Source organism: Oryx dammah, unplaced genomic scaffold, assembly GCF_014754425.2.
Source record: "Oryx dammah isolate SB20612 unplaced genomic scaffold, SCBI_Odam_1.1 HiC_scaffold_25, whole genome shotgun sequence".
NCBI classification, from domain to species: Eukaryota; Metazoa; Chordata; class Mammalia; order Artiodactyla; family Bovidae; genus Oryx; species Oryx dammah.
The window spans coordinates 14,975,470-14,999,849 of NW_024070209.1; the positions used below are offsets into that span (position 1 = coordinate 14,975,470).

The 24,380-nt window shown below is 35.3% G+C and overlaps 1 protein-coding gene across 9 annotated transcripts in view; it reads left to right on the plus strand.

Moving 5' to 3' along the window:
• The window catches only part of BIRC6 (baculoviral IAP repeat containing 6), a 210,869-nt gene extending 186,864 nt beyond the window's left edge, over positions 1-24,005 (plus strand). For 8 of the 9 annotated variants that reach the window (XM_040224596.1, XM_040224598.1, XM_040224597.1 and 5 more), the window contains 7 exons: positions 522-632; positions 3,508-3,725; positions 5,521-5,682; positions 7,660-7,737; positions 14,533-14,721; positions 16,988-17,122; positions 22,875-24,005. In XM_040224596.1, coding sequence (XP_040080530.1) covers positions 522-632; positions 3,508-3,725; positions 5,521-5,682; positions 7,660-7,737; positions 14,533-14,721; positions 16,988-17,122; positions 22,875-23,054 — 1,073 coding nt within the window. In that variant the 3' untranslated portion in view covers positions 23,055-24,005. The remainder of the gene's footprint in view (positions 1-521; positions 633-3,507; positions 3,726-5,520; positions 5,683-7,659; positions 7,738-14,532; positions 14,722-16,987; positions 17,123-22,874) is intronic. The other variant, XR_005718377.1, reaches the window with a different exon arrangement.
• Positions 24,006-24,380: the final 375 nt, after the last annotated feature.

The window sequence follows — 24,380 nt, forward strand, 5'->3', positions numbered from 1 at the left end:
TGTGTCAGGTTTTCAAGCTAATTATGAATAGTCTCTAATTTTAAAATACTAATCTCTACTGCATATGATATCTAAGACTGGTAGTAGGCTGACAACATGAAATATAAATTTCTCTTTTCTTCCCATTGAAAGTTATAAAATTGAAAAATGCAATTGTATTACATACCAAATAGTACATTAAATTAAAATTGGCATTATCACATATTAACAATGGAAGATATCAGTGATTCTGCATCATCTATTGCTTCATTTCTGTGACTTTTGCCTGAATGGATAAAATCTTTTTAGCATTTTAAGAATTTAAGCTTTAAAGTTGATAATAAGATTTTTAGCCTTATTAGTTTTTCTTATGAAATAGAAAGAAATTGTTTAATTTTAAAATGGGATAACAGGATGATAATTATGAACAGTATGGTAATTTTTTTGACATTCAAAATTTGATCTCTAGAAGTATATGTGTTTTTTGTTCTACTCTTCAAAATGTATACTTATTTAATTTATCTTGAAATATTAAATAACAGAAAAAAAACTAGGTGAATATTCAAAGAAGGTGGCTATGAAACCTAAACCTTTATCAGTATTGAAATCACTTGAAGAAAAATATGTGGCTGTCATGAAGAAATTACAGTTTGGTAAGTTGAAATCATACTCTTTAGTTTTCTGATCTCAATTCAATGTTTGTAATGGTGCTATTGAAATATGTTCTAGTAAAATTAGAATTTCAAACTTGCTTTTACCATGAATTATCCATTATCTATGCATATATATTGTTATGGTTATTGCTTAGTCACTAAGTCATGTCCAACTCTTTCACAACCCCATGGACTGTACCCTGCCAGGTTCCTCTGTCCATGGGATTTTCCAGGCCAGAACACCTGCAAACATTTTTATAACCTTTCTGTCTCTGAATTTATGGCTGTACTGACAGTTATGTTTGGGAATCATGATTCACTAGAAACCAAGGGGAAAAAACAAAGCCAAATGTCTAATAAACAGGCAGAAAGTGGTTTTCTTTCTTTACCTCTCTGTTTCTCTATATCCTTACCTGAAGGAAGCCAAAACTTGGGACTTGGAACTAAGTCTGTGACTCTTAAACCTTTTTAGAATTCCATGGGATTTACTTTTAGAAAAGGTAGTTACGCATAGTTCTCTTATAGCCTTTCCCATTACAAGACTCTTGGCAGGTAAGGACTGATGAAAAGATCACCTAAGTACCCTTCATAACATGCTGGTCTATAAACAAACACTAGACTTCCAAGTTTTAATAACCACTTTTACCTGTTATTATATGTCCCTCGTTATCCTTCTTGAGAACCAGCCCAAAGGACACTGACTATATTAAAAAGAACAGTAAAGGAGGAGTTCCCCCCAAAAATGTAGATTTATGTCATACTGTCAGAGTCACAGGGCATGAGCTTTGGTTAATGTTAGTCAGCTAGGAGGCTTCCCTCATATCTCTTAAAATCATAAACTCTACCAGTTGGATATGACTTTAAGTCTAAATGTAAATATATGATGTAAAAATTTCCTCCAGGCATAGCAATAGGCCATATGTGTATCTGGTGAATTGCTGTTTATAAAACTCAAAGGAAATTTTCCCCTGTATTATGTGAAAAGCAGTTGAATTGGGCAGATGAATAGCTCTGGTTTACACATTTACTAATTGAAACTATTCAGAAGTCTTGCTGAAACATAGTATATTTGTAGTGCACAGACCATAACACTTAGGCCTTCTGCTTTTTTGTAAATTATAAGCTTCTTGAAGGCAGATATATTTTCCTATTTATTATTTATGCCAAAGAACCAAGCCTAGGACCTTGCACTTACTAAGTTCTTGGTAAAATTTATTGCATTAGTGATAATTAAAATGTAGTTTTAATGTTTTTCTAGATATTTTAAATTGTATGTGGACAAGATCAAAAGTTGCCATTGTTTCTTGGTATTTGCCCTAGTATTTCTCAGTCAGTCAGTCAGTCAGTTCAGTCACTCAGTTGTGTCTGACTCTTTGCTACCCCATGAATTGCAGCACGCCAGGCCTCCCTGGCCATCACTAACTCCTGGAGTTCACTCAAACTCAAGTCCATCGAGTCGGTGATGCCATCAAGCCATCTCATCCTCTGTCGTCCCCTTCTCCTCCTACCCCCAGTCCCTCCCAGCATCATAGTCTTTTCCAACGAGTCAGCTCTTCTCATGAGGTGGCCAAAGTACTGGAGTTTCAGCTTTAGCATCATTCCTTCCAAAGAACACCCAGGACTGATCTCCTTTAGGATGGACTGGTTGGATCTCCTTGCAGTCCAAGGGACTCTCAAGAGTCTTCTCCAACACCACAGTTCAAAAGCATCAATTCTTTGGTGCTCAGCTTTCTTCACCGTCCAGCTCTCACATCCATACATGATTACTGGAGAAACCGTAGCCTTGACTAGACGGACCTTAGTCGGCAAAGTAATGTCTCTGCTTTTGAATATGCTGTCTAGGTTGGTCATAACTTTCCTTCCAAGGAGCAAGTGTCTTTTAATTTCATGGCTACAGTCACCATCTGCAGTGATTTTGGAGCCCAAAAAAGTAAAGTCAGCCACTGTTTCCACTGTTTCCCCATCGATTTCCCATGAAGTGATGGGACCAGATCCCATGATCTTTGTTTTCTGAATGTTGAGCTGTAAGCCAACTTTTTCACACTCCTCTTTCACTTTCATCAAGAGGCTTTTGAGTTCCTCTTCACTTTCTGCCATAAGGGTGGTGTCATCTGCATATCTGAGGTTATTGATATTTCTCTCGGCAATTTAATTTAGTGTTATAAGTTATTTAAGTATCTTTGTTTTAGCCCTTTGGTGAATTAGGGTTAATCTGAATTAGAGATAATTTTTTCTTTCTGTTCTATATGGATTTAGCTTATAAATCCATAACTTTATGTCCTTCCAAATGTGCCTAAATATATTGTAAAGAATTAGCCCATTATTTATGTTCTGTCAGAGTATTTAGGAGGTTTTCCTAATAATCCTCTTTTATCCTGTTAATTTAATTTCAAAAGTAATATAGAAGTAAACTGCAGCTTGTCACTTCTGTTTTCTGATTCCAAATCAGTGCAAATATATAAAGTTTTATTCTCTTTTAAAAATGAAATATAATGAAATACTTTGCGGTATTTCATATCTTGAATTATTTTGGCAAAAAAATATCATTCATTTTAAGAATAAATTTATCTACTACATATCATTTAAATACTTAATATAATATAATCTACCTACATGTCCAAACTGTAAATTAAAAATCATTTCTGCCTTTGCTTCCATAATATATTCTATCCATCTAGCAGCATTAACACACATATGTAGGTATTACATAAACACTGATAAGTTTGCCCTTCTTCCACGTTGCAGTCTCTCCATTTTGGGTGAAGAAGGGTTAGTGATTTGTTTATTTGTGATTTTTGTTATTATAACAGCTATCCTCCATTCTGGTTCTCTTTTTTTTTTTCAGTGTTTTTTTTTTTCCTTTTTCTTATTTTAGATACATTTGAGATGGTTTCTGAAGATGAAGATGGGAAGTTGGGTTTTAAGGTAAACTACCACTACATGTCTCAGGTGAAAAATGCAAATGATGCCAACAGTGCTGCTAGAGCCCGCCGCCTTGCACAAGAAGCCGTGACGCTGTCGACCTCACTGCCTCTGTCATCGTCCTCCAGTGTGTTTGTGCGCTGTGATGAGGAGCGGCTTGACATCATGAAGGTAGAGAAAACAACTGCTTTCTTATTTCTCTGACTAATCCAGTTACTTAGATATACATATAAAATACCACTAGAAATAGCATGAAGTTTTAATACATTTAATAAAAATTCTGTTGACTCTTTTGGATATCAATGAAGGAAGTCTGTCTAATGTTAGTTCAGAGTATGTGAATGAGAGTACCAAGTACCATTCAAAAAAAAGATCTAGAAATACCTACCCTAAACAAAGGCTGAATATAGCCTGTCATAGTTTTAGAGCATATTATCAAAGGATTTAATGCTGATCAGTAGAAAAAAAGTCACAGGATTTCTTCCTTATAATCCAAAATATTTCTCTCAGGTTTTATACTATCCATCTTTAGGGTTTTTTTTCCTCTAGGTAATGTAATGTATTTATAGATTCATGTGATCTATGATGTAAGTAGTGGTAGTACAATAATAAATAAAACCTGCAGCTTTATGTTTTAACACTGTGGTGATCTGGCCTCAAATTCCAAGAGATGCTGCAGCAAGTAACTTTCAAAGCTTTGATCCCTGGGGTGGGAGGAACCTTTCTTTACATCATTTAACTAATGGGTTAAATAGTCAGTCTTCCTTAGATACACAGCTGAAACTATTGATCCATTGATTCGAAGAAACTTTTTTGTTTGCTTGCTTTTTTGTTTTGCTCTTTTGGATTTCCCAGTAGAAATCTCACAGACCTTATTGACCACACATTCCCTTGTTACAAACAGTAGAGCCAATGATTAGATTATTGCCTAGGGAAGTATTTTATCTCTAAGTGGCCCACATAAATTCAGACTGTGACTTTGTTATTATGCTGCATCTAACATAAAGAATCCCAAGTTGAATCCACAAAACATAAATCTGAGTTGAAACAGATAAGACTGTAGTACCACTTGCCTCCACACATAGCTGTTCAGGACCCAAGGCTTTGCTGCTTGTGTCTTGTACACTAAATATCTATTGATTCAAATATAATTCATTGAATAATTCTGATAGTCACTATTGGATTTTTTGGATTACCAATAACCCTAAGGGAAGGCTTCCCAGGTGGCACAGTGGTAAAGAATCTGCCTGCCAATGCAGGAGATGGGAATTCAGTCCCTGGATCGGGCAGATCCCCTGGAGAAGGAAGTGGCAGCTCACTCCATATTCTCCCCTGGAAAATCCCGTGGACAGAGGAACCTGGCAGGCTACAGTCCATGGGGTTGCAAAGAGTCGGACATGACTGAGCGCGCCAGTGTGCATACACACACACACAGCCCTAAGCGACACACCTGCTCTTCTCTCAGAACCTTTTGGTCATTAGCTGTTACATGAGAATTTTATTTGTGTTACCTATTTGTCTCATTATCCCAGAAGATAATATTTAAAAGTAAGTTATTTCTTAAAACATGTAACTTGACGATTTGAAACAAAGTTCCTCTCATACCTTTGAGATAATAATGATGTATTAGAGTCTCAAATTGTTGACAGTACTGTAGAGATCATGAAGGAAAGCTCTTAGGAAAAAACGTAACTTAATATTTTAAAAGGTATTTGCTGTTGGGTAAGCTTTCCTGTTGGCAGTTGAGCATTTCTCTTTTAAAAACCCGTTTTCACCAGAACAAAATCACTTTAATCGTAATTTAAAACCGTTTCTATTCCTGTGTATGTTTTTAACTTTTACTTTATTTTTAGCACATTTTGATTGAGATGTATATAGGATGTAAGAATATTATTTTGGTTTTTTTTTTCAATAACAGTGTTTAAAAATAGTAACATAGGCTTTTATATTCGTATGTGCATACTAGGTCCTGATAACTGGTCCTGCGGACACTCCTTATGCAAATGGCTGCTTTGAGTTTGATGTATATTTTCCTCAAGATTATCCCAGTTCACCCCCTCTTGTGAATCTAGAGACGACTGGTGGTCATAGTGTGCGATTCAATCCAAACCTTTATAATGATGGCAAGGTAATGTAATTGAAGTCCTTTGTTTTTAATGCCAAGGTATTATAACCCAAAGGTTCTTTGTAATTTGAACTGAAATTTTGTTTTAGTTATCTTCCTTTCAAAATACATGAGTTTCTTCATGTTTCTGTTCCCTGTTATCAAAAATCAGCCTCAGGATTGAGAGAGGAAGAACCTGACAGGGCAGAAACACAGTGGTGTTACAAACCACTTACAGTTTTAAGAAGTTATTGTGAAGGACTAACTTATTCAACACATTCCTTGGTCAGTTGACTGCTCTCTCCACTAGAAAATAGTAGCGCCGGATGTCTGTCTTTGCCACTCACCTTTCTTTACTTTCTGTATCTTTAGTTCCAGTTACCTTTTCACAAGTGCCTAAAGATACTATCCATATTTTCTGATACATACTATTAAGTCTGATTTGTGTTAAAATTTTTTATATGCTCTTATAAATAGAAAGATTGATTGCTATCCCTGCCCCCCCATAATGCATAATAAAAATATAAATGAGATATAATAAAAATCATTTCATATGACAACCTTAAAAATGAGATTTAAAAGAATAATCACTTTCAAAGTAACTTTGGTTTGATGAAATTTCGGTAGTAAATTCTGTACTGAGTGTATTCAATGTTTCAAAATTACTCAAACGTCAGAAGAAATTTCTCAACTTCACAAGTAGACAACTTCTTTGCTGATGTGAGAACAGCAGATGTGTGAAGTTGATCCAGTTTTTTAGAGATGGCCCAAGTTTTCCCTTGGTTTTTAAAAGGTGCAGCTTATCTCAGATCTGTGCTTACAAGTTATCATTTTGTATTTATATATGCTCAAATCACAAAATTGGAATTCATTTTCTGGTTTTATTATAGGATATTTAACCAGAGGTAGACCTTACTTTGTTTAAGAAAGCAAAGAACAAGTCTTTTATAACTGAGCAAAGTAGATGAAATAGCAATGTTGACTTTATTCAAGGGAGAGATTGGAACTTAATAGAGTTTAAATGTAAATGTTAAGAATTATTTAAGAAATTATTAATACTTGCTTAAGAATTACTGGTATGGGTAACAGGTTAAGGACTTAAGATTCCAGGTGGCGTGATATGTCTGATGGTGCTTTAAATGATAATTCACAAAGCTGTTCATATGCACATCCTTTAAAATTATTAGTGAGTTTACTAAATGAATTAATGTATTTTGCATTGCTGTTCTCACAGAGCATTGAAAGAATAGCAAGGAGAGGATTTCTTCCTTTTTATAGACTGCCTCTATTCCAAATTTGTTACCCATTACACAAAATTGTTAGTTTACAAGTACAGATAACATGTCCCAGGTTCTCTTTCTCCTTGGGTAAATGTTGGCCTGTGTTTGGCAGATGCTTTGAGTTCGTCCTTGCTCTATGAGTGAACAAGTAACTAGTGTCTTCAAATTTGTTCTGAGGCACTCTGGGGATCCTCAAGATCATTTCAAGGCATCTGCAGGGTCCTCCCTTTTCCTCCTTCATGCTTGTGTGAGGCTGGATTTTAGTCATGCGTTTCAACCGAAACAATATATTACAACAAATGGACTGTAGAGGCAGATATAAAATCAATGTCTTTTCTATTAGGCTATATCCCATTTCAAAATTTTTAAAGAGATTTTCTTAAATGTAAAATAATACCACTTTTCCTCACCAAGAATTTTGTTGTTAATGATGTTGTTTGGAAAAGAGTCTTCATTAAAAAAATATGTTGCTTGTATTAATCTATAATAGCTGCTAATTCATTTTTCATTGATGAAGAAATTGTAATGCCACATAAATTTGGATCGCATCTGAAGATACAAATTTGTTTTAACAGGACCTAACCTTAGGGATTTGTTTGGGGCCATAAAACTCAGATACTTGGACATAATAACATTTCAATTTTATTCCTAGTTCTGGGTGTTTACTTTTAAAAAGCACTCCTTTCAATTCTGTTTATACCTTTCCCCACTTCTTTCTCAGGTTTGTTTAAGCATCTTAAATACATGGCATGGAAGACCAGAAGAGAAGTGGAATCCCCAGACCTCAAGCTTTTTGCAAGTAAACAAATTTCTTTTACAGTTTCACTTAGAAAATAAAGAACCATCCATGTTTAAGAACATTTGTTTTAGTGACCAAGAATAAACATAATAAACCATAAAAATAAAAATGAAGATTGATAGAAAGTACATATGAAATAGCTTATAGGTAAGCAATTAGTACAATGGAATTATAGCTCATTTGGAGTTGAGATTCTTAAATTAGGACATTAAAAATTTCTTTTTGTCAAAAGTCCCTGTTAAAAAAATCCCTGACCTGCCCTAAAGTACCCTCAGGTACAACAGGATCAGATAAGTCAGGTTAGCGTCTCCCATCTCTGGCCAGTCCCTACTGGCTCAAACTCAGGTGAGTAGAATTTAGTAACTACTGGTATTACATATCTCTCCACCCATGATATGATTTTTCTGTAATCTAGTTAATAATGGGACTCATCTGAGATTTAGAAGTACTGTCCAGGAATTCATAAATCTTGAGATTTACCATTCTTATTTTGCAGAGCACTTAACACATGTATTTCATAGGCTTGAAATTTTTTAGGTTAATTTTCACAAGCCATTGGACTACATAAAATAAAATGTTCTATATTAATACTATCCCATCAAACCTTTTTTGGCCAGTGCTTTATCTTACTAGTTCAGAATTCCAACAAAGAGACAGATGTATTAATGATAGGAATTAACTATGTTGCTTGATCCTTAAGGTAACAGAAACAAATTGCTGTTGCTGCATAATAGTTTAAACTCCACATTTACAGTTTAGTGTTTATTTTAAGAAAGACAACCATAAATTATCCCCAGGTAAGCCTATTAAAGTTGACCTACCTTGAAAGGATTCTTTTCCTAATTCTTATTTTATATTTGATAAAAGAGATAGGAAAGATCATTCTTTAGGATGTGACTCTTTTAGATTTTCTGAAAAGACCTTGCAGCATTCCCATGAATTAAAGAAATAGTACTGTAATGTAAGTTTTTTTCCTTTTGCTAATTCGGAGATCCAAGAAAAAAAGATTACATGATTCATCCAAAGTAACTAAAGTTATTAGAATATTTCTCCAACTACCTGCTTCTTCATTTTAGAAATGATTATGTAGGGGGAGGTATAAATTAGGAGTTTGGGATTAGCAGCTACAAACTACTATATATAAAATAGCTAAGCAACAGGTTCCCACTGTATAGTGCAGGGATCTGTATTCATTATCTTGTAGTAATCTATAATGGAAAAGAATATGAAAATGATATATATATATTCACTTTTGCTGTATACCAGAAACTAATACAACATAGTAAATCAACACAACTTCAATTAAAAAAGATAAAAAGGTGTTCAAATGTTCAAAAAGTTTAAAATATTTTTCTACATGTATGTTACTCTTTCAATAGAAGCTGTTTTTATGATGAGTTCTACTCTGAAAGGAAACTAAGAGATAGCCTATTTTTAATGAAGTAAATTAGACTTATACCTGAGAATTGGAATCAATTTTTGAATTTTTTTGTTGAGTTTATGTAGTTTCAAAAATACATTTACAATTAATCTTCAGGTTTTTTTAGTTTAAAATTGTATTTGCTGGGACTTCCCTAGAGTCCAGTGGTTAACATTGTGGTTGCAGTGCTGGGAGCACAGGTTTAATCCCTGACTGGGGGACTACAATCACATAGGCCATGGGACATGGCCCAAAAGAAAAGAAAAAAATTGTTCTTCCTTTTAACTTTTTTATTTCCTGTATGTCAAATATATACCAAAAATCTGGGAGATAACGAAGCTTACTCGGAAGCATTTAAATTTTACAACTTTGGAAACTTGCTACCCTCATGTAAATTACTATCTCCTCTGTGTTTTCCCTTTAGGGCTTTCTGTCCTATACGTAGTTCACATAGCTATAATTAACACAGTAGATAATTATTTGTGTACCTCCATGTTCACTTACCATTAGAGCATATGCATCTTTCTAGCTTATATTTTTATAATTTCTAGTTGCTATGTAATAATCTTTTGCACTCTTATATAATTGAACTGTTTCTCCATTTTTTACTAACTTTCACTTTCATTATTTCTCTTTATCACCCTCTCTATACTTTAGATGGCTTACTAAATATCGATTTCCAGATCTGTGACAAAATTGACTTGAGCAAGAACAAGAGAGGCTATACATTCTTTGTGGCAAGAATGAATAGCCTTGTCTTTTCCAGAACTTAGGGGAAACTTTCAGTCTTTCCCCATTGAGTGTGTTCATAGCTGTGGGTTTTTCATAAATATCCTTCATCATGTTGAGGACATTCCCTTCTACTCCTATTTCCTTGAGCATTTTTATCGTGAACAGATGCTGGATTTTGTCAAATGCTTTTTGTATCTGTTGAAATGATTGTATTATTTTTATTTTTTATTCTATTAAATGTGTTATTATTTAGTGAATCAATCTTGCTTTCCTGGGATAAAGCTTAATTAGTTGGTCATGATGTGTGATCCTTTTTGTATGTTCAGTCCAGTTCAGTCGCTCAGTCATGTCCGACTCTTTGCACCCCCATGAATTGCAGCACGCCAGGCCTCCCTGTCCATCACCAACTCCCAGAATCTACCCAAACCCATGTCCATTGAGTTGGTGATGCCATGCAACCATCTTATCCTCTGTCATCCCCTTCTCTTTCTGCCCTCAATCTTTCCCAGCATCAGGGTCTTTTCAAATGAATCAGCTCTTCGTATCAGGTGGCCAAAGTATTGGAGTTTCAGCTTCAACATCAGTCCTTCCAAAGAACACCCAGGACTGATGTCCTTTAGGATGGACTGGTTGGATCTCCTTGCAGTCCAAGGGACTCTGAAGAGTCTTCTCCAACACCACAGTTCAAAAGCATCAGTTCTTTGGCGTGCAGCTTTTTTTATAGTCCAAATCTCACGTCCATACATGACTATTGGGAAAACCATAGCCTTGACTAGACAGACCTTTGCTGACAAAGTAATGTCTCTGCTTTTTTAATATGCTGTCTAGGTTGGTCATAACTTTCCTTCCAAGGAGTCTTTTAATTTTGTATGTAATTGGATTCAATTCACTAGTTTTTTTCACCCTTTTCTTTCTGTCTGTGTCAGGTAGCTTGTGGGATCTTAGATCCCCACCAGGTATTGAACCTCAACCCAGGCATTGAAGGCGCTGGTCCTAAGCACTGAACTGTCAGTGAAAGTCCCAGTTTGCTAGTATTTTGCTTGAGGTTTTTTTGAACCCATATTTCTAAGAAACATTGGTTTGTAGTGTTTCTTTTGTGTGTGATACTGCTTTATAAACAAGAAATAAATGCTTCTAGGCAGGAATGCATTGCCCCTTGTTCTCTGTTAGAAACTTTCTTCAGAGGCAGACTACAGAGCCTTAGGAAAAAGTAATTTTTTAAATTTAGATTTTGGGACCCACAATTACTGTTTTACTCTTTTGTTTGTACCCATAAAAGTACTTTTGCCAGATTAAAAATCATCCACAAAAACTTCTGAAGTTTATATGCAATTTAAAAGATTTCCAAAATATTTGGAACAGTGACAAACATTATTAGAATTGCTTAGTCTCTTTGTAATGAGACTCTCAAAAGAATATTTATTTGTGTAAAAATAAAAAATTTTGTAGTGTTATGTCATAGGTCCCATACCCAGCAGTAACCTAGTAATAGTCTTGATTATTTGCATAATTTAAGGTCAAAAGTCATATTATTCATTAGAACTATCATCAAGAATTACTACATTTTGTCAGTAACACCAAATTTTACAGTTGCTTATGTGACTGGTTTTTAATGTTGCTATAATATACCTAAAATATATATTAATGTCTTATAAATAATTTGTTACAGTTGGATTTTAATAAAGATGTCGTGCAAGGGTAAACATACTTAATGTCACATAATCAACCATTCATAAACCTGTGTATAATATAATAATGTATAAATCCTAACATTTTTCTTAAAATTAAAAGTTCTAGAAATCACCTGCTGATTATAGTCCTACCCAGTAGCAGCATAATTTTCCATAGAGGAGGGTACTTGCTATCTTGAAAAGCTAAAACATTTTAACTAAGACTTGTTTCTTTCCATTATCCTAAACATGTTATTTCATATAATATAGTTTCTTGTTACAGATTAATATTTTGGATTGTATAGTCTATACTTTGCTGTGTTTGAAATATCTATAATAAATTTTTTTAACTTACAGACTAAGTCAAAGAATTAAATCTTCTGACATGATATAGTTTGAAAATAAAATCATTGATAGAAGTCAAGATTGCTGACTGGTTGATGGCCTAATAGCAGATGTTACAGCAAGGTTAAAATTTTTGCTTGACACAGTTAATGCAAGGAAGCTCTTATATGGTTCTTGATTTAGTCAGCCTCTGAGTAAATTATAATGAGAACATCTTGCAATTTTGTGGATACCAACATAAAGCTAAAGAGGAGAGGGAATAAATTCAGCCTATGAATAAAAGTTGTTTTTTTTTTTACTCTTTATGAAAATATCAGAGGACTGACTAAAAATCAGTGAACTTAGACTATGGAATGTAAATATATTGTTTATTATTAGGTTAACTTTAGTATAATTTATGTACATAATATGGTGTCTAGTAGATGTTTTTCTGCTAATTAATGACTCATTCTAAGAAAGCACTTGCCCAGATGTAGCTATGATGAATATGGGGTTTTTTTGGTTTGCTTGTTTTTTGGTTTAATCCAGGAAGCTCTTTAAGTTTTGTTGATCAAAATGGAGCTCATGCTGACTCCTTTTTGTGTTCCCATAAGTTAAAATATATTGTTTTTAGAGTAAGAGTGATTTTGTTTTGTGTTTTGCTGTCTTCTGGATGCATGGTGTCATTTTTACTCCAGGAAAGAATAGCTATTGTGTATTGATTACACTTACTTATGAGTCCTACTGTTTTACACCCCTTGACACCGTATTTAGTTCTCACAGTTGTAGGTATGGTTTCTATTTTACAGATGACCAAAAGAAGGATTCTGAGGGGATGAAGTTATTCTGCCTGTCTTGGGCTCTTTTACTTCATAACATAGTGTTTCTCAGAGTTAGATAAATCATTAATTTCAAATATTGAAAATCAAACCCTTTAAAAAAAGGGAAATTCTTCTTCTCAAGGATTTATTTACTGGTTTTTTATGGGAGTGTTTTTTGGGCTACAGTAAAGTGTGCTGTGAAATAAAATGAGTAAATCTGTCAGATAATTCAAGACCCCAGAAATTCCAAAAAATGAATATTTTGACTCCTAAATAGCTTGGTTCACTGAAGAAAAATGAAGCAGCATTTATGTAATCTCCTAAAAGATATATGTTAAAAAACATGAACAGAAGATGCCCATTAAAAGTAGATAATGTCACCCAGGCATAAAAGACCACATGTTATCAATTACTCTTTGAATGTAATTCCAGAAATATTGATCTCTGCTAATGTGTTATAAAATGCAAATGTTATAATTCAGTTTTTTAGCAGAAAATGTTATACTCAAATTTATATCTCTAGTTTTATATCTCTAGTTTTCTTTGTTCTATACACAAAACATCTACTTTTTTCATTTCCTTTATTAGTTTAGCTGTTTTAAAAAACCAAATGTGGTATGAATCTGAAGTAGTTTATTAATTGTTTGAATCCCCAGCTGCCTGAGTTTATAAAACCATATTTTGTGTCAAAGAATGTGAGGTTAAGTAAGTAACTGAATCCTGTGTTACAAAATTTCTTTCTCTGCTCTTGTAGAAAATGAGGATATACCCTACTTATATAAGAGGAAGTTTATTTAAAAGGGAAGAGGAAAGGAAATAATAAATATCCCCTGGAAGATTATTTCAGAAGTATCAGATTTGAGTTGAGGGGAAGTATATAGCCAAGGGAAATCACTTTCCTTCAGTAATATATTTAGTTTCAGTAATTTTAAAAATTATGAGAGCTTTGCCTTGAAATTAATACACATTAAATTTTTTGTCTATAGTTGACCTTGACCTCAATAATATGGTTACCTGAGGTCATATTTCACCTTATTTATTCATAGGTCATATATTTCAGGTTCAGGTTTCCAATTTTTAACAGTTTTTAAGAAAATCTATCATCCCTTTTCTATGGTGCATATCCTTGACTTTGCTTAATCATCTTTTCTAATGAAAATGTTTTTAATCCTTTTTAATTTATGAAGTGGGCAGATTGTAGCTAATATTCTCCTGCCTTCAAAGATTTCATATTAGCTAGTTATATATTAGCAAGCAGTACTATATTAATAAGAATGACCTCTCAGTATTGATTATATCTAGAAAAACAAACCTGGTGTATAAGTAGGGGATCAGAGGTGGTCTTAGAACCATATCATCTTGCCAGTGAAGGGTCTAGTAAGATTTTTGCAATACTGTGAAGGTCAATTTTCCTTGGAATTGAAGTAGAGACTGCCTCATGTAGTTTTCCTTACGAGTGAGTATTGTTAAGAGTACATTGTTAGTGTCATGCTCTTTAAGCACAATTTGAGCAAAATGATGTCTAAATTGATATGAGATGTTTATAATCAAGTGTTTTTTCAGTCGTTTTAGGAAATAGGATCTTCAAACCTATTTTTCTTTTTCAAGGATTCAAGAATGTAAAACATATGATATATAAACATATAAGATTCTGCTGTACCTTTGCTTTAATAAAGTACTTCAGTGTCAGTTATTAACATCGACTTTATGGTGATAAAATTATATGGAAGCACTTACTCAAAGGGACTCCTCGTCGCTGAAGCAAGCATTAGTTCACTGGTAGTAAAAATCTCCTGTCGTAACTGCTTTTTGTTTCTTTGTTTGTCAGGTGTTGGTGTCTGTTCAGTCCCTTATATTAGTAGCGGAGCCTTATTTTAATGAACCAGGATATGAACGGTCTAGAGGCACTCCCAGTGGCACACAGAGTTCTCGAGAATATGACGGAAACATTCGACAAGCAACGGTTAAGTGGGCAATGCTAGAACAAATCAGAAACCCTTCACCATGTTTTAAAGAAGTATGTTTAATAAAATTAATGAAATACTTTTTTAAAGCACTATAGAATATAGTTTATTAGTATTATGCTTGCATTTATATTTAGAGTATCTGTGCTGTAATTGTCTTTAATCATTAAAAATCAGTAGTAGTATAGTACAGATGAATTTTTTAAACCATTATTTCCTAAAAGACATCTGACTATGTTTTTGGACAGTTAGAGGTTAAGATATTTTTCTTGGAAAAGGAGATGGCAACCCATTCCTATATTCTTGCCTGGGAAATCCCATGGACAGAGAAGCCTGGTGGGCTACAGTCCATGGGGTGGCAAAGAGTTGAACATGACTTAGCAGCTGAACAGCAGCAGCAGCAAGATACTTATCTAGTTATCTTGCAGATAGAAACTTTGCCCTTATACTCATATCTGTGAGTCAGCATTGAAGAAAAAGGTAGTTTATTTTCTTTAGGAAAAAGTTGGATTATTTTCTGAAACCTGTCTTGATACTGTGACATGCTTTTATTCTACCACATCCTGAAGTGTGGCTCTTTTCCTGGGCTTAGTTACCTCTCTTCAGTCTGCCTAAAATATGATTTTATTTTTCACTTGTCATATCAGATTACTTTATCATATCTTAACACTCTAACTTTGTCATGAAACATTTTTGTTCTTCAATTGTGCTAAAAACCACGACACTTTAGAGGAAAAACTGGCATATTTACCTGACAGAAAATTGATCTTTAATATCAAAGATATTTAAAATCTTTAAAGATCCTGTAATATTTTTAAATTGATCATTAATTTTGTTAAGCAAATATTGTATTATTACTATGTAGCTATATATACAAAGTTAACAAGTGGCCTCATTGAATCTATTGGAGTGTAAAAAATGTTTCTTCTTTTTTTTATTACTAAATGAATTTGCACTTTGAATGACAAAGTTGGGTATTTTATATTTTAAAGGCTTGTGTTCAAGGCTGTGGATAATTATTACTTTTCCTAATATAGGAAATACAAACATGCATTTCTTTATGCTCTTAAGCATAGTGTTCTGTCCCTTTTCAAACTTGGGTTACTTATTTTAAGCAACTCATTTTGCAACCAATATCTAGGTATTGCACTAAGGTACTCTGAACCCAAGGAAAAATGAAACTCATTTCCTGCCCATGAAAAACTTAACATTCCTCCTGTTTGTATCATAAACTAATTTCTCGGTGTCCCTAAGATTCAAATAATGTATCCAGACATATAAACTACTTGACAGGTCTACTAGAGTAGATAATAACCACCTCAAACCTAAACACTGTAAAACTGCACTTTGATTCTCCCTTTTATCTTTCAGTAAAAGCACCATTTAAACCCCAGACTGTAGCCACTTGTGGCTTCGTTCTTTTACTCACGTACCACATTCAGTCTATTCACTGAATCTTGTTCTGTGCTTATCGTGGCTCTTCATGTTAGGTTGTTTCTTACTCATTTTGTATCCTTGTATGCATTAAACTCAAGAACTTATTGGTGTTTTACATCCATTCCCAGGCTTTCCTAATGACTTTTCCGTTGCGGGTATTGTCTTTTCTTAGGGGAGACAAGCTCATTGAGCAGTGTAGTAAGTAGCTCACCCACAATACAGAATAGTAATTCCCGAATGACCTATTTTCTAGTTTGAATTTGTCAAAAACAGACTTTTACTATATACACAGAAATTTTGCTCAGTTTTCCAAAGAGAGAAGTTTAAAAAATTGAAATGTAAAGTATATCTATCACATGGAGATAAGCTTCATAAAATCTTGTTCATAAGTTAACCAGAAGACAAAATTAATAGTGCCTGTTTTAGGGTGAGGTTCTGATTTTTATGCAAATACCAATGATTTATAATCTCTTTACCCATCCAGATGTTGTTTAAGTTCTCTTTGAAAGATAGAAATAGACAGTTTTTCTGTTTTCAATACTTTTTGTCCTAGTTATTCATTTATTTACATTTACTTCTGATCCTGTTGTGTTCTAGATATCTTAACGTTCTCTGGATAAGATTAACTAATGAAATGTCTGAGTGGGATAGGACATTATTTTTTGCTCTAGAACCTGGCTGTTTCAACACACGTCATCTGATGCCATAATCCTGATTCTTCCCCATTATTAATAATAATGTTCAGTTCACCACACTGAGTTCTCTGGAGACCAAAAAAAAATTGCCGTATCTTTTAAATTTTATTTCTTTGTAACGCCACATATGTTGTCTTTTAAATTCTGACCTGATCACCTTTTGTCGCTGGCATGATTTACTCTTCAGGTTATACATAAACACTTTTACTTGAAAAGAGTTGAGATCATGGCCCAATGTGAGGAGTGGATTGCTGACATCCAGCAGTACAGCAGTGATAAGCGGGTTGGCAGGACCATGTCTCACCATGCAGCAGCTCTCAAGGTGAGTAACCCTCCCTCACAGAAGCCTTGCTGGTGGCTTTAAAAGAAGAGATGTGTGTTCCCTGACAGAAACAGTAAATGTATTAAGTTCAGAGGCACCCCAAAAGTCTACAGAAAAGATACATTCCTTTTGACAATGAATTGACAGTTCCCAAAATTAAAAGTGAGTATAGGAAGTGAGCCAGCAGAGCTCCGTAGAGTTGTATGAAGATGATGGGGAGACACTGTGCACTGTGTTCCTCTGTGCCTCTTCCTTTGCAGGATTTTGTTACTTGGAGTAGTGAGGGAGATTGTAGAGCCCCTGACAGCTGATTGGTGTCATAGTTAGTGTCTGTGATAGAAACCTGTTTGGTAGGAAGTGAGCTGTTGTTTTCAACTTGGCTGTTCACAGAATGGAAATGTAGAACATGATGGTTTGGGAGTGAGTGAATTTTTTTTTTTTTTTAGATGTGGGAATCATAGCTTCAATAGCCACTCTTTCTTCCCTGCCTTGGGATATCTGCTTGCCTCTGTTCCTTTTATCCTCCATTGATTACAGTTAACTCTACTGGCTCCTTTCCTTCTAACTTTAAAAGTATCTTCACTTAAAATGATTAGATGATGATGATGATAAGGGTTTGTTAGTTTTTTATTGGTGAATTTTTTAAATATTCCTGTTTTTTCTGGTTACACACAGAAATATTTATGAATGTAAAACCATGTGATATCTGAGGCTTGCTTCAAAATAAAATGAGAGAAGTGGTGGGAATATAGATGAAGAAAGACTAGCCATGAGTTGATAAGTGTTGAACGTAGACTCATGGGAGTTTTATTTTATATTCTGCCTACTTCCGTGTATGTTTGAGATTTTCCATTTGATATAAAAACCTTTAAAAAGAAAACTATTTCTTCATAACATCTGCATCTTCCTAAGATAGTTTTATCTTGCCGCATTTATAAAAATTTTTTTGCCTTTTTACTACCAAACTAGAGCTGTTAATACTTTTGCCTCTGTTTTTAAATGACCCTCTCACCAAAGAGCATTTTGCAGTTGAATTTCCATTCTGTGAAAGTTATCAATTCTTGTGGTTCTCAAAGCCAGTGACCCTGGCTTCCCGTCTACAGACCTCATCCCCCCTTGAGGCCTTTACAGATGTTGCTTTTTACCTGCTGTGCTGGCTTACTTCCATTCAGTTTTCATCTTAAATTTTGCTTCATGGAACCTGCCTTGACTTTTAAGTTGGATGATTTCAGTACAATCTCTTATAACACCGTACCTGCCTATTAAAAACACTCATAACACTGATCTAATGTTTGTGTTTTCCCCTATACTTTTTATCTGTGGACTGTCTTTCTACTTGTTTTTTCTAGTGCAAACTTCTAAAAGTTGTCTGCTCTTAGCATTCTCAAAGTTATATTACTGGCATATTGCTTGGATATCCTGTCTTTCTAACTTTTGTATTTACTTACTTTTAAACACTTTTCTCTGTCTTAAAATCTTCAGATTATATTTATACCCCCCTTCATCTAGTACACCTCTCTGTTCAGTGCTGGGTCCTGTCAGTGCTGCCTTCATACAGAAATTTCTCTCCTCATTTTCCTCTTCAGTGCTCATAGCTCAGTCTTCCTCTCCTCTCATTCCCACCCTTACAGTTTTTTCTGTAGCACATAACCAGGTTGACATCTTCCCAAGTGTGTTTAGATACGTCTTCCCTGACACAAAAACTCAATGGCTAAATTCCAGCGTCTTTGGCTTTGTTGCTTCAGTTGGTATCTTGCTTTTATCTCAGATTCTCATTGTCTTTTGTTTCTGTGTCATCCTGATTTAAAAATCTCTATCTCTGAATCAGCCTACATTTTCATCATCTGAGATATACTTTTGCTGCTGAATGCTAATTGAGAAAAGTACGCAGCTGTTCTGTTTAATTTCACACTAAAGGCATAGTATTCCCACCTTAACTGGGCCTCCATAATTGTCAATTTTGTGTTTTCTTCTTTAGTTAATGTTTTCTCCTATTGTTCACGGTAGAAGGGAAATTGGGGCTAGAAAAATTTTCAGTTGCCAGTATGTAAATATACTTTGAAGCCTTACAAATGGCTGCAAATGTATAGTTGTCTTATCTTGCTTATTCATATAAACTTCTAACCAAAATGTAGGCTCTTTTAAGTCAGAGATCATGTAGTTGGTCCTCCATATCCACAGGGGATTAGTTCCAAGATCCCCTGTAAATACCAAGATCCACAGATGCTCAAGTCCTTTAGAGAAAATGGCATTGTATACTCGGTCTCTATCCAGCTGTGTCTTCCTTATTTTACTCATTGCTTTTTACATTATTACTGTTGAACACAGTGCCTTGTTCTATGAATGTTGGCTAATTTCCAGCGTCATCTATTGACATTCCTAATTTTCAAAGTCCTTAGTGTGAGATTTGAGATCCTTTGTCTCCCACTAGAAAGTTATAAACTAAAGCATAATGCTTGTAAACAACCAACAACTCTCTGTTAACATCTCTATCAGTTCAGTTTGGTTCAGTCGCTCAGTCGTGTCCAACTCTTTGTGACCCCATGAATCACAGCACGCCAGGCCTCCCTGTTCATCACCATCTCCCAGAGTTCACTCAGACTCAAGTCCATCGAGTCGGTGATGCCATCCAGCCATCTCATCCTCTGTCGTCCCCTTCTCCTCCTGCCCCCAATCCCTCCCAGCATCAGAGTCTTTTCCAGTGAGTCAACTTTTCGCATGAGGTGGCCAAAGTACTGGAGTTTCAGCTTTAGCATCATTCCTTCCAAAGAAATCCCAGGGCTGATCTCCTTCACAATGGACTGGTTGGATCTCCTTGCAGTCTAAGGGACTCTCAAGAGTCTTCTCCAACACCACAGTTCAAAAGCATCAGTTCTTCGGCGCTCAGCCTTCTTCACAGTCCAACTCTCTCATCCATACATGACCACAGGAAAAACCATAGCCTTGACTAGACGGACCTTAGTCGGCAAAGTAATGTCTCTGCTTTTGAATATACTATCTAGGTTGATCATAACTTTTCTTCCAAGGAGTAAGCGTCTTTTAATTTCATGGCTGCAATCACCATCTGCAGTGATTTTGGAGCCCCCCAAAAATAAAGTCTGACACTGTTTCCACTGTTTCCCCATCTATTTCCCATGAAGTGATGGGACCGGATGCCATGATCTTCGTTTTCTGAATGTTGAGCTTTAAGCCAGCTTTTTCACTTTCCACTTTCACTTTCATCAAGAGGCTTTTTAGTTGCTCTTCACTTTCTGCCATAAGGGTGATGTCATCTGCATACCTGAGGTTATTGATATTTCTCCCGGCAATCTTGATTCCAGCTTGTTTCTTCCAGTCCAGCGTTTCTCATGATGTACTCCGCATAGAAGTTAAATAAGCAGGGTGACAGTATACAGCCTTGACGTACTCCTTTTCCTATTTGGAACCAGTCTGTTGTTCCATGTCCAGTTCTAACTGTTGCTTCCTGACCTGCATACAGATTTCTCAAGAGGCAGGTTAGGTGGTCTGGTATTCCCATCTCTTGAAGAATTTTCCACAGTTTATTGTGATCCACACAGTCAAAGGCTTTGGCATAGTCCATAAAGCAGAAATAGATGTTTTTCTGGAACTCTCTTGCTTTTTCCATGATCCAGCGGATGTTGGCAATTTGATGTCTGATTCCTATGCCTTTTCTAAAACCAGCTTGAACATCAGGGAGTTCACGGTTCACGTATTGCTGAAGCCTAGCTTGGAGAATTTTGAGCATTACTTTACTAGCATGTGAGATGAGTGCAATTGTGCGATAGTTTGAGCATTCTTTGGCATTGCCTTTCTTTGTGATTGGAATGAAAACGAATCTTTTCCAGTCCTGTGGCTACTGGTGAGTTTTCCAAATGTGCTGGCATATTGAGTGCAGCACTTTGACAGCATCATCTTTCAGGATTTGAAACAGCTCAACTGGAATTCCATCACCTCCACTAGCTTTGTTTGTAGTGACGCTTTCTAAGGCCCACTTGACTTCACATTCCAAGATGTCTGACTCTAGATGAGTGATCACATTATTATGATTATCCGGGTCATGAAGATCTTTTTTGTACAGTTCTTCTGTGTATTCTTGCCACCTCTTCTTAATATCTTCTGCTTCTGTTAGGTCCATACCATTTCTGTCCTTTATCGAGCCCATCTTTGCATGAAATGTTCCCTTGGTATCTCTAATTTTCTTGAAGAGATCTCTAGTCTTTCTCATTCTGTTCTTTTCTTTTATTTCTTTGCATTGATCGCTGAGGAAGGCTTTCTTATCTCTTCTTGCTATTCTTTGGAACTCTGCGTTCAGATGCTTATATCTTTCCTTTTCTCCTTTGCTTTTCGCCTCTCTTCTTTTCACAGCTATTTGTAAGCCCTCCCCAGACAGCCATTTTGCTTTTTTGCATTTCTTTTCCATGGGGATGGTCTTGATCCCTGTCTTCTGTACAGTGTCACGAACCTCATTCCATAGTTCATCAGGCACTCTATCTATCAGATCTAGCCCCTTAAATCTATTTCTCACTTCCACTGTATAATCATAAGGGATTTGATTTAGGTCATACCTGAATGGTCTAGCAGTTTTCCCTGCTTTATTCAATTTAAGTCTGAATTTGGTAATAAGGAGTTCCTGATCTGAGCCACAGTCAACTCCTGGTCTTGTTTTTGTTGACTATATAGAGCTTCTCCATCTTTGGCTGCAAAGAATATAATCAGTCTGATTTCGGTGTTGACCGTCTGGTGATGTCCATGTGTAGAGTCTTCTCTTGTGTTGTTGGAAGAGGGTGTTTGCTATGACCAGTGCATTTTCTTGGCAAAACTCTATTAGTCTTTGCCCTGCTTCCTTGTGCATTCCAAGGCCAAATTTGCCTGTTACTCCAGGTGTTTCTTGACTTCCTACTTTTGCATTCCAGTCCCCTATAATGAAAAGGACATCTTTTTTGGGTGTTAGTTCTCAAAGGTCTTGTAGGTCTTCATAGAACCGTTCAACTTCAGCTTCTTCAGCGTTACTGGTTGGGGCATAGACTTGGATTACTGTGATATTGAATGGTTTGCCTTGGAGACAAACAGAGATCATTCTGTCGTTTTTGAGATTGCATCCAAGTACTGCATTTCACACTCTTTTGTTGACCATGAAAATGGCAGTATAGGTAATACAAAGTTAGGTACTCTCTCTAGATCTTCTTTTTTCATTTGTTTACATTTTCAAAAATTCTGATGATGAAATTATTTCTAAGGTGTATTCCAAGCATGGTGTGAGATAATGAGTATGAAACATTTCAAGTGTTCTGTATAAGATCTAGTACCTGAGAAATACTGTTTTCATTTATTAAAATAGCAGTGGCTTTATTTTAATTTATGGACTGCTTTTCTCAAAAATATTTAAGTCAGAGGCAGCGTGTATTACAAGTCAAGATATTCTCTTTAACTTGAAATTATATATTGCAAGTGACTGGTGTCCTCTACGTCATTAATAACGCAGTTTCTGTTACAGAGGTTGGGGCGTTGGTAGAGTCTGTGGTCATGCTACTCAGGTACTCAGGGCTTATCAGCAACATCAGATATTTTGAGATAGAGATTTGTGCCAGTTTTGTTCACTTGCCTGTTAGAGTAGCTAGCTTAAGGAAGATCCACAATAAATATTGGTAGACCCAATTCTTTGGATTTGTTTTAAACTCGTTTCCTCCCTTCAGTGATGTTGTGCTAGTCCTAGCGTTTGCAATTCTAACATCACTCCTTCACCCCTGCACAGCGTCACACTGCTCAGCTCCGAGAAGAGCTGCTCAAACTTCCCTGTCCTGAAGGCTTGGACCCTGATGCCGATGATTCCTCGGAGATGTGCAGTGCCACAGCTGGTGCTGAGGAGACTCTAATGCATGATCAGGTCAAGCCTAGCAGCAGTAAAGAACTCCCCAGTGACTTCAAATTATGAGCTGCGTTGACTTGGACATCATAGACACAAAGGCTTTGAAGCACAAGCCAAATATGTCAATATTTGTATGTAAGAAACTAATTATGTAATAGGTAATGAAACTGAAACTATACTACACCCTTAAGGAGATCCAGTTTAATTCAAGGTGATCTTTTATTTACCTGTACAAGAGTGTAAACTTTTGTGTGCTTTTATTTTTCAATTGTGAGAACCACTGATTGGTATGTTCAACAAATTTGTGTATACAAAGAAATGGAGAAATCACTGATTATATAAGGGAAACTACCTTAGGAAAGAATGTTTACTGAATGTTTGTTTTCTTTTTTTTACTGTAGAGTGAAGGGTTGTTAACAAAGAATATATATTGGTCATTCTTACAACTACTATTTAAAGTCAGCAACTTTTCACTGAATTTGATAGATTTTATGTTTGGCCATATCTTCATGCTCATATTTGATTTCTGAAGACCTCCTCCATACACTTCAATAAAAGTTAAATGGACATACTCCCTCTTTTTTGATTTACTGGTACATTTTTTAAATGATAAATCTGCCATAAAATGCATTATAGCTGAAGACTTGCACTTGTATGGATGAATTTATTACATTCAACGTATTTAATTTTATGCTTTCTAAAATTCTAAGATGCAGAAAAATAAATGAACATGATTTTATTATATGCCAATATTTGGGCCTGTGAATGTATCTGTTATTTGAATTTAAGTCTATGAAAAAGAATGGTCAATTTGAAAAGTCACTCTAAACTGAATTTTCCTTAAAGGGCTCCTGTCTTCCTGGACTGTCTGATTTTATTACTAACATCACATGTATGTATGAAACACTGAGGCTCTGTAGAGCAGAGAGGATGGACCTCTCTGGTGCTGTACTTGCCATATAGGCTCATTTTCATGCAAATTCTTCCTAGAGCCAAATAAATAAAGACTTAGGTGTATTAGTATGTCTTGTTTCTAAAACAGTTTGCGATGGTGTGAAATACTATTTCTACAAAGAATTGGACACTTTCAAGAGCTACTCATGGGAAAGGAAAGGATATATTTATTTATTTATTTATTTATTTATTTTTAGACCAGTTATCACAAAGGAAAACCTAAAATGATTCTTGACAGTATCTATACAAAATAAACTGGCCTGTGAAAACCCTGAATCTGGAGCTGACCAGGAGGAGAAGCTGTATCCTCAACAGTGAGTTCATCTGTGAAGGAACAGGAAAAGTAGGGATCGTGATACTCTCACAACAAGCGCCAGAGCTCCGTAAAGTGAATGAAGTGTGTGACCAGGAAATCAGAGTTTCCAAAACACCTAACTT